We start from the raw sequence: 15,502 nt of genomic DNA on the forward strand, positions 1-15,502 counted from the left end.
ATATTTAACCACTTCAAAACAAATCATAAAAATATTTCATTAACAATAAAAGGAAAAATAGATTCCTACTCACTGTTAAGATGACACATTGAGTCGCGTACAGGCACAATGAAAGGACACTAACCCATTAGTTTTCAGATAAGAAGCCTTTGTCAGTAAAGAAAAAACATATACATTCATTCTCATCAGCAAGTACACTTCATGTCCTCATGATTGCCATCTCTGGCAGCTCAGACTGGAAGCCAGAGATGGTGGTCATGTGTACATGAGGTGTGCTTGCTTGTGTGAATATATATTTATAATAGAGGGAAACATTCCATGTGACTTACCAAAGGAAAGTGCTGGCAGGCCGACAGACACACAAACGAACACAAACATACACACAAAAAAAGGACGGGTATACACTCGTGCACACACACACATATCCATCCACACATATACAGACACAAGCAGACATATTTAAAGACCATATTTAAATATGTCTGCTTGTGTCTGTATATGTGTGGATGGATATGTGTGTGTGTCGACAGACACACAAACATACACACAAAATTCAAGCTTTCGCAACAAACTGTTGCCTCATCAGGAAAGAGGGAAGGAGAGGGAAAGACGAAAGGAAGTGGGTTTTAAGGGAGAGGGTAAGGAGTCATTCCAATCCCAGGAGTGGAAAGACTTACCTTAGAGGGAAAAAAGGACAGGTATACACTTGCACACACACACACATATCCACAGGCACATATACAGACACTTGCAGATGGATATGTGTGTGTGTGCAGTTCATAATCGATAAATTATAGCCAGGATCCACATCTGCCTCCAGAAATCTCTTACAGCATAAAGTATAGTTTTGAAATTTATGTCTTATATTTAAATAATTAATCTGAAAGTTTCCAATTTACATGGGTCTCTTCCACATACACAGCTTTCTTTCATGATTCTTAAACCAAATGTTAGTGATGATAAAATTATGCTCTGTGCAAATTTCTACAGTCCAAAGACTGACTTGATACCACTCTCTGTACTACTCTATCCTGTGCAAGCCTCTTCATTTCTGAATAACTACTGCAACATATATCCTTCTGAATCTGGCTGTATTTGTCTCTTGGTCTCCCTCTATAATTCTTACCCCCACACTTTCTATCCCATACTAAATTGGTGATCCCTTGATGTCTCAGTATGTGTCCTAACAACTGACCCCATTTTCTAGTCAGATTGCGCCACAAATTTCTTCTCTCCCAGTTGTATTCTGTACCTCTTCATTAGCTATGAGATCTATTCAACAAATCTTCAGCATTCTTCTGTTGATCTTCAGCATTCTTCTGTTGCACCACATTTTAAGAGCTTCTATCCTCTTCTTCTCTAAACTATTTACCATACATGTTTCCATACATGGCTACACTCCATACACATACTTTCAGAAAAGATTTCCTAACACTTACATCTACTATGTTAACAAATTTCTTTTCTTCATAAATGTTTTCCTTGCCATTTCCAGTCTACATTTTATATCCTCTCTAGGTTGGCCATCATCATTTGTTATGCTGCCAAAAAAGCAAAACTCACCTAGTTCTTTAAATGTCATTTCATAATCAAAGTCCCTCAGCATTATCTGATTTACCTTGACTACATTCCATTACCCTTGTTCTGCTTTTATCGATGTTCATCTTATATCCTCCTGTCAAGACAGTGTCCACACCATTCAACTGATTTTTCAAGTTCTTTGCTGTCTCTGACAGAATAACAGTGTAATCAGCAAATCTCAAAGTTTTTATTTCTTCTCCCTGAACTTTAATTTCTATTCCAAATCATTCTTTTGTTTCCTTTACTATTTGCTCAATGTGCACATTGAATAACATTGGCGATATGCTACAGTCCTGTCTCACTCCCTTCTCAACTACTGCTTCCCTTTCATGCCCCTCAACTCTTATAATTGCCTTCTGCTTACTGTACAGGTTGTGACTAGCCTTTTGCTCCCTGTATTTTGCCCCTGTTACCTTCAAAATTTCAAAGAGAGTATTCCACTAAACACTGTCAAATGCTTTCTCTAAGTCTACAAATCCTATAAATGCATGTTTGATTTTCCTTAACCTTTCTTCTAAGATAAGTTGTGAGACCGGTATTACCTCGTGACTTTCTATGTTTCTCCGGAATCCAAATTGATCTTCCTCGAGGTCAGTTTCTACCAGTTTTTCTCTTCATGTTAGTATTTTGCAGCCATGACTTACTTCGCACTTGTAGGCACCTGCTTTCATTGGAATTTGAATTATTACATTCTCCTTGAAGTCTGAGGGTATTTCACCAGTTTCACACATCTTGCACACTATATGGTGGTGTTTTGTCACAGCTGGCTCTCCCAAGTCTGTCAGTAGTTCTGATGGGATGCCATCTACTCCTGCAGCCTTGTTTTGACTTACATCTTTCAGTGCTGATTCAAATTCTTCTCACAGTATTATACCTCCCATCTCATCTTCATGTAAGTCCCTTTCATCACACACCGTATGGTGGCTTGCAGAGTATCTATGTAGATGTAAGTCCTCTTCCATTTCTATAATATTGCCTTCAAGTTCAACTCCCTTGTGTAGACCCTCTACATACTCCTTCATCATTCAGCTTCCCTTCTTTGCTTAGGATTACTTTTCCATCTGAGCTCTTCATATTCATACATCTGTTTCTCTTTCTACAAAGCCCTCTTTATAATTTTCCTGTAGCCGGTATCTATCTTTCCCCTAGTGAAATACACTTCTAAATCCTTACATTTGCCCTCTAACCATTCCTGCTTAGCCGGTCTGCACTTCCTGTCAATCCCATTTTTTAGATATTTGTATTCCCTTTTGCTTGATTCATTCGCTGCATTTTTATATTTCCTCCTTTCAACAGTTAAATTCAGTACTTCCAGTCTTATTCAAGGATTTCTACTAGACCTTTTCTTTTATCTATTTGATCCTTGCTGCCTTTGCTATTTCATTTCCAAGCTACCCATTCATCTTCTACCATATTTCTTTCCCCTGTTCTAATTAATCTTTGCTTAATGCTCACTCTGAATCTTTCAACAACTTCTGCTTCTTTCAGCCTCTTTAAGACCCATCTCCTTAATTTCCCACATTTTTGCAATTTCTTTAGTTGTAATCTACAGTTCATAACCAAAAAATTGTGGTTAGATTCCACATCTACCTCTGGAAATGTCTTACAGTTTAAAATCTGGTTCTGAAACCTCATTCCCATCATTATATAATCAATTTTAAACATTCCAGTGTCTCCAGGTCTCTTCCATGCATACAACATTCATGATTCTTAAACCAAGTGTTCATTATGATTAAATTATGCTCTATGCATAATTCTACTGGGCAGCTTCCTCTTTCATTAATTTCCCCCATCAATAGTCATCTAATACTTTTCGTTCTCTTCCTTTTCCTATTATCAAATGCCATCCCCCATCATAATTAAATTTTTGTCACCCTTAACTATTTGAATAATTTCTTTTGACTCATCTACATTTCTTCAATCTCTTCATCATCTGTAGAGTTAGTTATTAAACAAACTTGGTGGGTGTTGGCTTTGTATCTGTCTTGGTCACAATAATGCATTCACTGTGCTGTTCATAGTAGCTTACCCACATTCCTATTTTCTTAACTTATTTATTACAAAACCTACTCCTGAATTACCACTATTTGGTTTTGTATTTATAGCCCTCTCTTCACCTGATCAGGGGACCTGTTCCTCCTGCCACTGAACTTCACTACATCCCACTGCATCCCACTTAAACCTTTCCATTTCCAATTTTGAATTTTCTATCCTGCCTGCATTATTAAAAGATGAAACAGTCCACACTCCAGTCCATAGAATGCCAGTTTTGTTTCTCCTGATGATGACATCCTCCTGAGTAGCCCTGCCTGGAGATCTGAATGGGAGGCTATTTTAGCTCTGGAATATTTTATCCAAGAAAATGCCTCCATCATTTAACTATTCAGTAGAATTGTATACATTCTTTCAATCTCTTCATCAACTGTGAAAATAGATGGTATATAAAACTGTACTAGTGTGGTGGGTGTTGGTTTCATGCCTATCTTGGCTGTCATAATGTCTTTGCCATGCTGTTCATTGTATCTTACCCTATTATTATTTTATTCACTACTAGATCCAAACCTGTGTTACCACTATTTTATTTTGTGCTACTAACCCTGTACTGACCTGACCAGAAGTGTGTCCCTTCTGCCACCAAACTTCACTAATTCCCACTAGAACTGTTGATATTTTTAAAAATATGGGGAATCTGATATATTTATATTAAAAATATATCATTATCACCTCTCAATATATCGAAAAAAAGTATCAGTATACTGGTGAAAAAAATATTGACTTACCTGCCTATAAAAATATTGGGTACATTTTGTAAATATATTGCTGGTTTTAGAGCTCTGTATTTACATATTGATTTATTGTTAGATATTCTATAAACCAACAAGCTAGCTGCCTGCTGATCCCCCTTAGAGCAAGAACTGAAAGGAAAACGATGCCTGTTCATGCTTGGCAATAACCATTTTGCTAACAATGGTAAATTATGTAAGTGGCACAATAAAATGTGTCTAATGGGTCCATCATTGTGTTTCATCGCATAATGGATTTGTCCAGAACACTTCACTTCATTTCAACTTCCTGTTTTTTCATTTCTGCAGATGCCAGTGACTTAACACTTGTAGTATCAATATTGCGTGGTGAAGCTAAACATTGCAGTTTCTGAAACTTCCTGGCAGATCAAAACTGTGTGCTATACCAAGACTTGAACTTGAGACCTTTGCCTGTGAGGATGGATCATGAGTTGTGTTTGGGTAGCTTAGTTGTTAGAGCATTTTCCCACCAAAGCAAAGTCCCAAGTTCAAGTCTCAGACTGGCACACAGTTTTAATCTGCCAGGAAGTTTCATATCAGCACACACTCCACCACAGAGTGAAAAGTTCATTCTGTTGTAGTTTCTGTTGGTAGCACCAAGTGCTGATTCCAACAGTATTTCCCCTCACACATCTCCACCCACTGCAAAGACCAATATTGCCATTTAGATTTTTGTTCATCATTTTCAGCAACTGTTTTTGAAGAATGTTGATGTGAAGAAATAGCATACTAGTTGTGTTAAAAATTGTTTTTTAGTCCAATTGGTGTGCTGTTTCTTCACATTGGAAATCTTATCATTCCATTCACCCCCCCCCCCCCCCCCCCACGCCCTGCCCCAGTGCAATCGGAATTGTTCTTTTGTCCACATATACTTCCTTCACACAGTCAGAGAGAAATACTTGATGTGATGAAAGCTCAAAAAGTAGTAAGACTCCTTCACACAATGAAAGTAAAATTATGTACCACTACAATTTCAAAAGAACAACTTCAAAAATTTTCTAACTATTGTGAAAAAATTTAATATAAAATAAAAATATCAGCATTCAATATTCCTGTTTTGATATTGATATATTGGGAGAAAAACTATTGCTGACATATATTGATATATTTTGAAAAAAGTATTGAAATATTAATATTTTATCAACAGCCCTAATTCCCATTACATCTAAATTCATCCTATCCACTTCCTTTTTAAAATCTGTAACCTACCTATGCTATTAAGGACAACTAAACATTTCTTAAACATCTAAACAAATTCCTAACATCAAACAGAGATGCACAATGTATGCTCTGATAATAATAAGTATTGTTGTTATTAATGTGATTATTAAAATTTTTACAAAGAAGTATGATTAAAATATAAATTCTGTTATTTTACCTAAGGTGGTCATATGGTATACTGTTATGGGAGATAATGACTCTTGGGGGAACTCCATATCCTTCAGTTCCCAGTGTTGAGAAACTTTTTCAACTATTGAGAAGTGGCCACAGAATGGAGAAGCCACCATGCTGTTCCCTGGAAATGTAAGACTCGCCTTTTAGGTATTTGAGAATTCTATTTTCTCCTTCTACAGAAGGCCATATGACTAAATTGTTTCTCATTACAGATACATGCTAATGAGGGATTGCTGGAACTATCAGCCAAATGAAAGACCCATGTTCAGTGAACTGGTTGAAGATTTGGACAGAATACTCACAATTACAGCAAATGAGGTAGTGTATTGTAATAACGGAAATTTTGAAACTACTGAGCAACAATGAGGTGGATGGTGCATGCTCAAGGTCTGTTGTATTTAATATATATGTATGAAACCCTGTAGTTACACTGCGTGCAACATTTTTGGCCATGACTAGGTGTTCTGGCATGATTTTACAAGAATTTAATGCAGTCCAAAGTTTGTACAAGAAATTCTGTTTGTGTAAGAAACTGACCAAACAAATGGGTAGGCTTCTAAGAAATGCTTTCTCTGCTGTTCATTTATAATGAGAGTGAGTTGTTGTTGAATTTTGTTAAATTTATGAGTGAAATTGAGAAGCTTCTTCTAACACACTGCTTGTGCAACAAGTTTTCAAAGAAGACTGGTATTTGACTGTATGCATGCCATGAAGGGATAAATAGTTTTTGGTCTCGGACATGAAATTACTTGCAATTACATTACATGTTACCCTTTATGCTGCTCATTGTTTTAAGGACCAGCTATGACAAAGCATAAAAAGACCACATTATTTTACATTCAGTAGGATATCATCAATAACAGTGACTGTAGTTTGCAAAGTGTTTTTGTTCCCAATTAAGTTGAGAGACAGTAGTGCAGTGTAGAGCTGTTTGCCCTTGATGGAGTGATACTTATGATAATAAAGTAAAAAATAACACTACTGAGTGAGAGCAGCATACATAATGTCTTGGTGTGAAGGAAATGCAAACTAGATGACAAATTAAGATTGTAATAGGATATTAGTTGACTAATTAAAATGATGTAGGCAACAGTAACCATCCCATTCAGGCAACAGTAACCATCTCATCTAGGCAACAGGAACCATCCCAAGATATTAAAGCACTGAACTTTGAAATGTAATTTTTATCTGGAAGCCCAATAACTAACTGAGTTACCAAAGCTGGAACTGAGAATTACTGATTAAATAAAACACAATTGAAAGAAAGAACTACAAGAACAAAAAATAACCAAGTGATATTAAAAATAGATAAGAGTTGATTATAAGATATCACTGTAAGAAAGATGAGAAAAAGTTATTGACAGAGAGCATAGCCAAAGCGTTCCCAAAACTTATGATAGCAGTAGTATAAGGCCAAATATTTTTTGCAACCATGAAGTCACAAGAATATTTATCTCAGTTAACATGAATATAAGAGGTATTTAGCAAACATCTGCATATAAATTTCAAACACAGTGATTTTAGAGAAAAGCATACCAATAACTCCAAGGACTGCATTTCAGATAACGCCAACTGCAGTTATTTTGCTCTCTGCAGGGAGGCAATAGATAGATACTGAATTCCAAAGCATGTTGTTACAAAAAGGTAACAACAGAGATATTCATGTACAAGAGGAAACAAATATGAAGAACAGCATTAGAGATTGTAACTTCTCACTTCATTTTTGGCTCAAATAAAAAAATTACTTTGAGCACATTTTTATTAAATAATAAAGAAATTGTTAGTACTATACACATTGTCATGAGAAAATGAGAGGGACCATTCTTCTGCCTATTGGTTAAATTTTGTGTCTGTAGCACGTCATCTTTGTGGTGTAGCAATTATAATGGCCAGTAGTGTACATTAACAATGGAAAGAATATAAGGTAACAACTCACTGTATAGTTGAGGTGTAGAGTTATTTATAGGCACATAAACAAGGGCAAGAAAACTGCTAGTTTCTGGACAAATCTTTTGCCAGAGTGTCCCAGTTGACTGAACTGTGCTGGAAGTGCAACATGACTAAGACAAGGAGGTTGTGCCACATGGAGTGGTAGAGGGTTGCAACTGCCCTCAGGCTACAGACAAAAGTTTGATAGTCAGATTTTTCCTAAGCTCTGAAATTCAAACCTAAATTATAGGGACATTTGCAAAACGATTATTTATATAATTTGGTATACGGTAATTCACACATTATTTTTTTCTGTGGTTTTAAGTATGACATCAAGTTTCTTCCCTGATTGTGGTTTTACAATTTCCATAATGATTTTGATTTGTTCCCAGACTGTCTCACTAAGCTATCATTTCAAAAAAAAAAAAGATTGCATTAACTATTAACTTTCCACATACTTTCCTAGAACTTTTTACACGTTGTGTAAATGGAGTTACTGTATCTGTTTCCCTTGGAGAATTGAAGCTTTTCGAAGTAATGCTGCCATTTTTAATAGTTTTTGTGATTCATGTAATGGGTTTAATGATTTAACAAGACTGAGTTCATTGAAACACATATTTCAAAGTTAACAAAGAGGGCAAGAAAAAGTAATTCAATCATTTTTGGCACTTGTTTCATGAGAGAATCTACAACAAGCAAACATCGATTTGTTTCTAAAATCCTACAACTTTCATTAGAAAATTCTCTTTTGTAACGCAGATATTCTTCTTTCTTTGAGATGTTGCAGGAATTATGAGGATGAGAGCATTAATGATCAGACATTCACAAATCTGTTTTATGCATTTCAATTACCATGGTACTTACGTTTGAAACCACATTATCTATGTGCACATTTTGTTCTATAGTTATTCTTAAAGGAGCATTTCTATAAGGAAACACATGAAAAAGGCCATTATTTCAAAACTTGTATTTTGATGGAGTTACATTCATAACTTATATTGAAGTCTTAACAGATAATAGCTGTGATTTTATTGGACAGCATGCAACAACGCATTTTATTTATTAATGTATATTTTCATATCCCTACCAGGTGATCAACGTATTGTTATGACTGTCACGTTTCCCTGTTGTCCATTGTATTTGAACAGTATGTGCTGTAAAATATTTTTCCGAACTCAACGTGTCTGGTTCATACTTTTTTTTATATATTTTATGCCTAATATTATACAGACTTCCATCATTGACAGACTCTCTAAGTATTGAACAGCCATATACGTAATACATTTTCAATAGCTCTCAAATAATGATTGTGAGATCTAATTATATATTGGGAAAACAATTTTCTCTGTCATGCACAAATTAGTATTTCTCTTAGATGTGGTCCTTTCTAATTTTCCATATATGTCTTCAGGAAGCAGACCAAGTATTTTACATGTGTTTTACCAGTGATTATTATTCTTGGGTTAACATCTTTGGGCTTGAATATTTGATTTCTTCTGACAGCAGAGATTATCTTTCTCCAAATCCTCTCCCAGTTTTCCCTTCATGCATGTGTGTGAGCACGTCAGGTAACAGTTTGGTAAAGTGTTGAAGAAATGTTTAATTATTAGAAAGTTTAGCAAAACTGCATCCCCTTTATGAGTGAGTACATCATTTTTGAGTAAATAGTTTAACAGTAATGTACCTCTAATGAAAGCAGCAGCTTTCAGTTGTTGTAGAATAAGTAACATTTTATGATATGGTTCACATTTTTAGTATTATTCATGATTCATAAGAGGTTATAATAAGCGTTTTAAGCGTAGGTGAGATTTTTGTCACCACAGACATATCTCTGATATTCTAAAGCTATTATTCAGTGAAGGAAGAAGTTTGTACATCACTCAGAATGCTGTTTCAAGGTGTGCAAAATTCAAAAATCAAATGGTGTGTAGATATTGCTGAAAGGAATTAAAATGATATTCACAATTTTCATGTAAACTAATATTTACTGAGCTATATCTGCTTTTTTGTAGCTCACAAAGGAGAAGTTGAAAGACATAAAACTAACCAATTCATGCATTATGATCACATTACAAAGATTTCATGGAGCTGTTTCATCTAAACGAAGCACAAGGCTGAAAAAATGCACTGAAAGTTAAAGTAATGAATTAACTGAGTGCTCCATTGGTTCATAGTAAAATATTTTGCGCATTATGAATCAAAACCACACAACACTTATGTAATAAACTAATTACCTGTTTTTTGGCTGTTCTGCCATTGTAAGGGCTGACCCCATCTGTACTTTGTAAAATGTTTTTAAAGCAAGTTTTTACGTATGCATTCAGCAGAGAAATGCCAAAGTAGTCTATTGTGATAGCTGATTTAACAATATGAATTAAGAAGAACAGCAAAACACAAAGAATAATTAATCAGTATTCCAGCAGCTACTGAGTATGGCCGCTTCATGGCAATAGCAGACTCACAGTGTACCCCCGACCAGAATACGATAGGAGACAAACTGAACAAGGAGGGTGTGGCAAACAAATGTTTACAAAACTTTCAGTTTATTTTTTATTTTTTAGCTACTAAATTACTGATGTTGACAGCAAGCAATGGTACTAATTTAGCCCACAACAATTTCACTCTCAAGATATTTATGAAAAAAAAATGATTATTTTACTGTTTTTGCAAAATGTCTAGAACATGATAACAGTACCAAGCAGTAGTGATACTGCAGCCACTTGGTTTGGTTTTGACGAGTCAACAACAACAGATATACCTAAATAAGTAATCAGTTGGTGGCCACATCTTCCTTGCTCAACTTTCCGCATCTCATGTCATGTGCCAGACAATCTGCAGAAGCTTTCTTTTTAAGAAACCCTCCTAGCAAAATGTGAAGTCAAAATAAAACAAAATTACCATAAATGTTTTTGAACCTCTTGCTCAAACTCTGTTTCTACCCATCATAATGATACCTCCTAATTTGATGAAATTTCATCAAGGTAGAAGTGATAATGTTATTCAGATTTTCACCAAGAACACAGAAATTAAATTAAACCATGATCTCAGTTTATATTGCAAAAATTAAAGATAAATGTCCTAATCCTGTAGCAATTCCTATTTAAAATAACTCAGTTAATAGAATTTTTTGCATTATCATAAAAGAACATATTGGTAGGTAAGGATACTGTTCATAAAAATGAATAAAAGCAAATTACAAGCTAGAAGCGGGTAATTAAAACATCAAATTTTCTTTTAGGAATACCTTGATCTTGGGCTGCCACAACTAGACACCCCACCATCGAGTCAAGAATCTTGTCAAGAATCAAGTGATGATGAAGAAAAGTTTCCCAGTCTTTTGTGATTAACTACTTCAGATGATATGTGTGATGCTCAAAGCAACTACTGCAAGTGAAAAGTCCCAGAGACTTAAAGCTTCAGTTATGTGCCTGAATAAACATGTAAATTTATTTATTGACTGTTATGCTGTGAAGTGAAAAAATGAAAGGAAGAAGCACATTATGTATTTGTTATGTGTGTGTGTGTGTGTGTGTGTGTGTGTGACAGAAGGTGGAGGAGGGGAGAGAGAGAGAGAGAGAGAGAGATAGAGAGAGAGAACGAATATTGAGAAGTACAGATATTTTTTTTACATTTTGTGCTGAAGTTATTGAACTTATTTTGTTTTGTGTTATTGATTGAATGTGCTCACTGTGGTGAAAAACTTTCTGTATTTGAATTCACAGTGGAGCTTAAATGTGTTGTATGCATCACTAATGATGTTGCCACAAAAGACTGAGAAGAACGCGATGACAAACATTATCTAAATGGAACAGAAGATTCATTTAACAACACAAAAATGTACATTTGTGAAACTACTGCAGCATAAAAGTGAAAGTGAAATTTTCATTACTAGTCGTTTATTATTTAATAAGTGCAACTCCATGACACTTGCAGCTAGACAGTGAGAGAAATGATCATTGTAGAAAGAGGAACTAATGGGCTGGCAGTGTCACTGAGTGGAGAAATTCACTCAATATTAATGTTAAATAGTTTCACCAATGAAACTGCCTTATCAGTATATAATAATGAAAGTACAAAGCATAACCTCTAATTAACATTGCTACAAGTAATAATAAAAATTTATTTTTAGGTTGTAACAAAACAATTAGGGCATTACTTGTTGTAATTTTTTGTAAATCTGTGTTCCTCTTAGCTGTTAGTCTCTTTGTACATATAGAGTTTCATAGTTATACAATACATTGTTGTTACCAGAAATTATCATGAAGCAATTGTTCTGTTTACATTTAAGTTTTCAACAGATCTCGGGCTCAATGAATATATATCTTTATACCCAAGCAATTACATATTACTAGCTATAATATTCTGCCTGCAGACTTTCCCTTTGGTTTTTCAAAGAGGGGACAGTGGGGATCCCATGGTATAAAGTCCACTTAGAAGTATGAGGACAACTGAAAGTAAATTGGCAGCTTCACCTGATATGTAATGCTGCTAACAACAGAAATAAGTCTTGAGTTTTATACTTTATATCAATTATTCACTATGGTTAAGAAAAATTAGCAGAAAAGGGTGCAGAGCTACTGGATGTACAAGCTGAAAATGCATCTCTGAGTCGAATTCATGGATAATGCCTATAACTGATCACACAGTGCGCTCTGTTCACTCATTTTCAAACATGTTAAAAACACACAACAACAAAGAAAACACTGTGCTCAACAGTGTCACTGTCACTGTTAGAGTTCTATTCAAACAATAAGATTGCCAGAGCTGAAGAAAAAAACTATTTTTCTGGCTCTTGTTCCTGTGGATGCTGGACTGTCCAGTTTAGTGCCAAAGAACGACTGTGAAGATAATATACACCCTACAATGTATTTGATCAAATTAGTTCATGTTTATGAATTATTGGAAATCTTCTGCTGATATAAGCACAAATAACTGCCTTACCTTATAGTCACCTTACAACTTCATTGTCATTTGTTATTGTAATTAACCAGATGAGTGGGGGACAGTGGTTATGTCTTAACATACCACTACAAGATGACCTGTTAAAATATATATTCCAAATTTTATATTACAAAAATATGCTATTATATTAACTAAAAAGTTGTTCATTTTCTTAATTTTGTAATCAATAGATTATTTGGCATAACATCACCAAAAGAATAATATCAAAACTTCATCTCATCACACTTAGACAGGATTTTCAGTTACTGAGCAGCTTTTAAAATTTAAGAACACTATAATGTTTAAACAGACATACAAAAGTATGAATATATCCATTACCTACCAATAAACCTATGTTTGTTTTGTTGTAAACATAAACCTACCACAAGACTTTTTCTTTTTACAAAATAGTGATTTTAAAATTATTCACCATTATCTCTTGCACTGTTGAAAATAACAACATATATTGTGCAGTTGACTTCAAACTTCCGAAAAGGAGGTCACACTTAAGAATATTGCAGCATTATTAAGTTATTAAATTCAGCTTTTCATTTCTTGAATAATAAATGATAATTTGAAAAAATGCAACATGAGTAACTAAAAAAGAGACATTCATATACAAATACTGCTGCTGCTTCAGTTGCTTAGTAACTCTGAAATTACTTCATTAAATCTTTTGATATAATCTGTAGTGCTAAATTTAGTGAAGTCCATTGACCTTCATCTGTTATTAAAAACTTCTAAAATGTTGGCTTTAATCCATAGTTTAATGCAAGAGGTAGTTCCTAACACTTAAACATTAGAAAAAAAATAGGCCTATGTTATTTTCACGTGTCAAAACAGGAAATTGTAATGTGGAAGTGCACTTGTGATATTGTTACTATTACAATGTGCTTGTCTCAGTCATATAAAGTGGAGTAGGGTGTGATGAGGAACATGTACATGTTCTTGTTGTAATATCTTTTCTGTTTAATTTCACATTATTTTTCTTTTCATTCATAAATCTGTCCAAAGAGATCTGCAGCATGTTTACTTCTGTCATATCAGTTTTAATTCTGTCCCATTTATCTGATGTTTCAATGCAGCTAAACACTATACTTCATACATAACCTCAAGTAAAATATTTCATTATTCAAGTAAATTATCCAACTATTAAACTTGTTTTCATTAATCACTTTAAACTGTTATGAAGGAGAAAATGGCATATATTTGGCAGTACCAAATAAATGCATCTGTTGGCTGTCTGTACACAAGGAATGATGCTTGCATTTCACAGTTTTAATTATGGGCATTTCACCATTACTTTTTGTTATAAGTATTAGGCTGTTAGGGAACAAGTCACCTTGTACAATGTAAGGTAGTCAGAAATTTGGCTCAGGAATGTTCAGCACTAAAAAATGATCAACAGAGTGAATTTCTGCATTGCTCTTGCAAATCTGGAGCCCTACTATTACATTAGAAACATAGTGCCTAATGGAGGAGCTGCTAGTTACAGGTTTTAACTTAAAACTGACAATAATGTTATTAAGTGAATGTAATATTCAGTATTATTTAGTTTCTTTTAAGTTATTCAAATCCACGAAGGCATTTCTACTGTTGGTCAGAAGGGCAGCTATATCAATAATTCATATTCTTTCTCTAGCTATAACATTATATAGAAAATTGTTAATAAAATGTATCAACTTTACTCAAACTACCTTTATTGGGTTGAACATATTTTACACTGAAACATATTTGTGTGAGCTGTTCTACACCAATATCTATCTAATTTTTAAAACTAATTACTTGGATTTCTCAAATCAAAACTGGATCTGAAATTTTGGGCCAAAGTGTCATAGACTCTTTAAAGTTTATCCAGTGTTCTGCATTTATAGCGAGTTATACTGAAACAGTTTTGGATTATATACACGTCAAATGAGATATAACCAAGTTTGTATAGAATTTTCAATTATGTACATAAAACAATAAAGAACTGTTTTAATAAATGTTACTAATAGTGTTGTTACTGAACTGGTATTAGATGTTAAAAATTGCAGAACTTCTCCCAAAAACATTGCAGCTGCAGCAATGAGTCAGCATACTCATGGTATTTAAAAAGTATTTCATTATGAAATAAAGTATCTGCTTCCAAACTTCACTGCAGCTACTGGAGTGAGCCTCTAAAAGAAATGTAAACAACAGGAATACTATGTAAGTATGAAGGGTTTTGTACCCATTATCAAACAGTATAAAACTTTGGTCTGCTGCATTGCTCTGTTTCCACTAAAAATGTCAGAAATTTTCAGTAACACTGTTGGTGTTTTCTTCAGGTGCCAGCTTCAGAGTTCTTACATACAATATCATAAAGTCCTTGCAAGATCCTCATAAGGAGCATGTTGTCATTATCTTATCATTTTAACAACCCTTTTTTTATTTTAATGAGAATTCATCTCCTCTGTTTTGTTATATGGTTGCAAGAGAGATGGAACACAATAAATTTCAGGCTTTTTAAAATGAATGGAACTTCAAAAAAATTACATGGGTCAAAGTAGTATTCATAAAATATTATGTTGGGTATTGAAAAGGCGTGTGTAAAGAACACAGTTATTGAACTAAAAATGTTTAGTACGAGAAGAAGAACAAATAGAATAATACATCATCAAAAGTTATCCATAACAGTGACAGTAAAATTGCGACTATAAATGAGAAGCCTAAAACTATTCCATCTATGTTAGAAGGATAGAAAACATGATAAAGTATGCAGATGAACAACATGCATTTAATAAAGAGAAGGGGAAGTTCAAAGTACACAGCAGAACAACATGCATTTAATAAAGAGAAGAGAAAGCTTCAACTTGAGAGCCTACCCAACA

At 34.2% G+C, this 15,502-nt stretch overlaps 1 protein-coding gene across 3 annotated transcripts in view; it reads left to right on the plus strand.

Annotated features, from left to right (window-relative positions):
• Positions 1–14,640, plus strand: part of LOC124612364 (fibroblast growth factor receptor 3-like) — a 427,961-nt gene extending 413,321 nt beyond the window's left edge. For 2 of the 3 annotated variants that reach the window (XM_047140523.1, XM_047140524.1), the window contains exons 22-24: positions 5,769–5,909; positions 5,993–6,098; positions 10,948–14,640. In XM_047140523.1, coding sequence (XP_046996479.1) covers positions 5,769–5,909; positions 5,993–6,098; positions 10,948–11,052 — 352 coding nt within the window. In that variant the 3' untranslated portion in view covers positions 11,053–14,640. Of the gene's footprint in view, positions 1–5,768; positions 5,910–5,992; positions 6,168–10,947 lie in introns of all 3 variants that reach the window. The other variant, XM_047140525.1, reaches the window with a different exon arrangement.
• The last annotated feature ends 862 nt before the right edge of the window (positions 14,641–15,502 follow it).

This window comes from Schistocerca americana, chromosome 4 (genome assembly GCF_021461395.2).
Source record: "Schistocerca americana isolate TAMUIC-IGC-003095 chromosome 4, iqSchAmer2.1, whole genome shotgun sequence".
Taxonomy (NCBI): domain Eukaryota; kingdom Metazoa; phylum Arthropoda; class Insecta; order Orthoptera; family Acrididae; genus Schistocerca; species Schistocerca americana.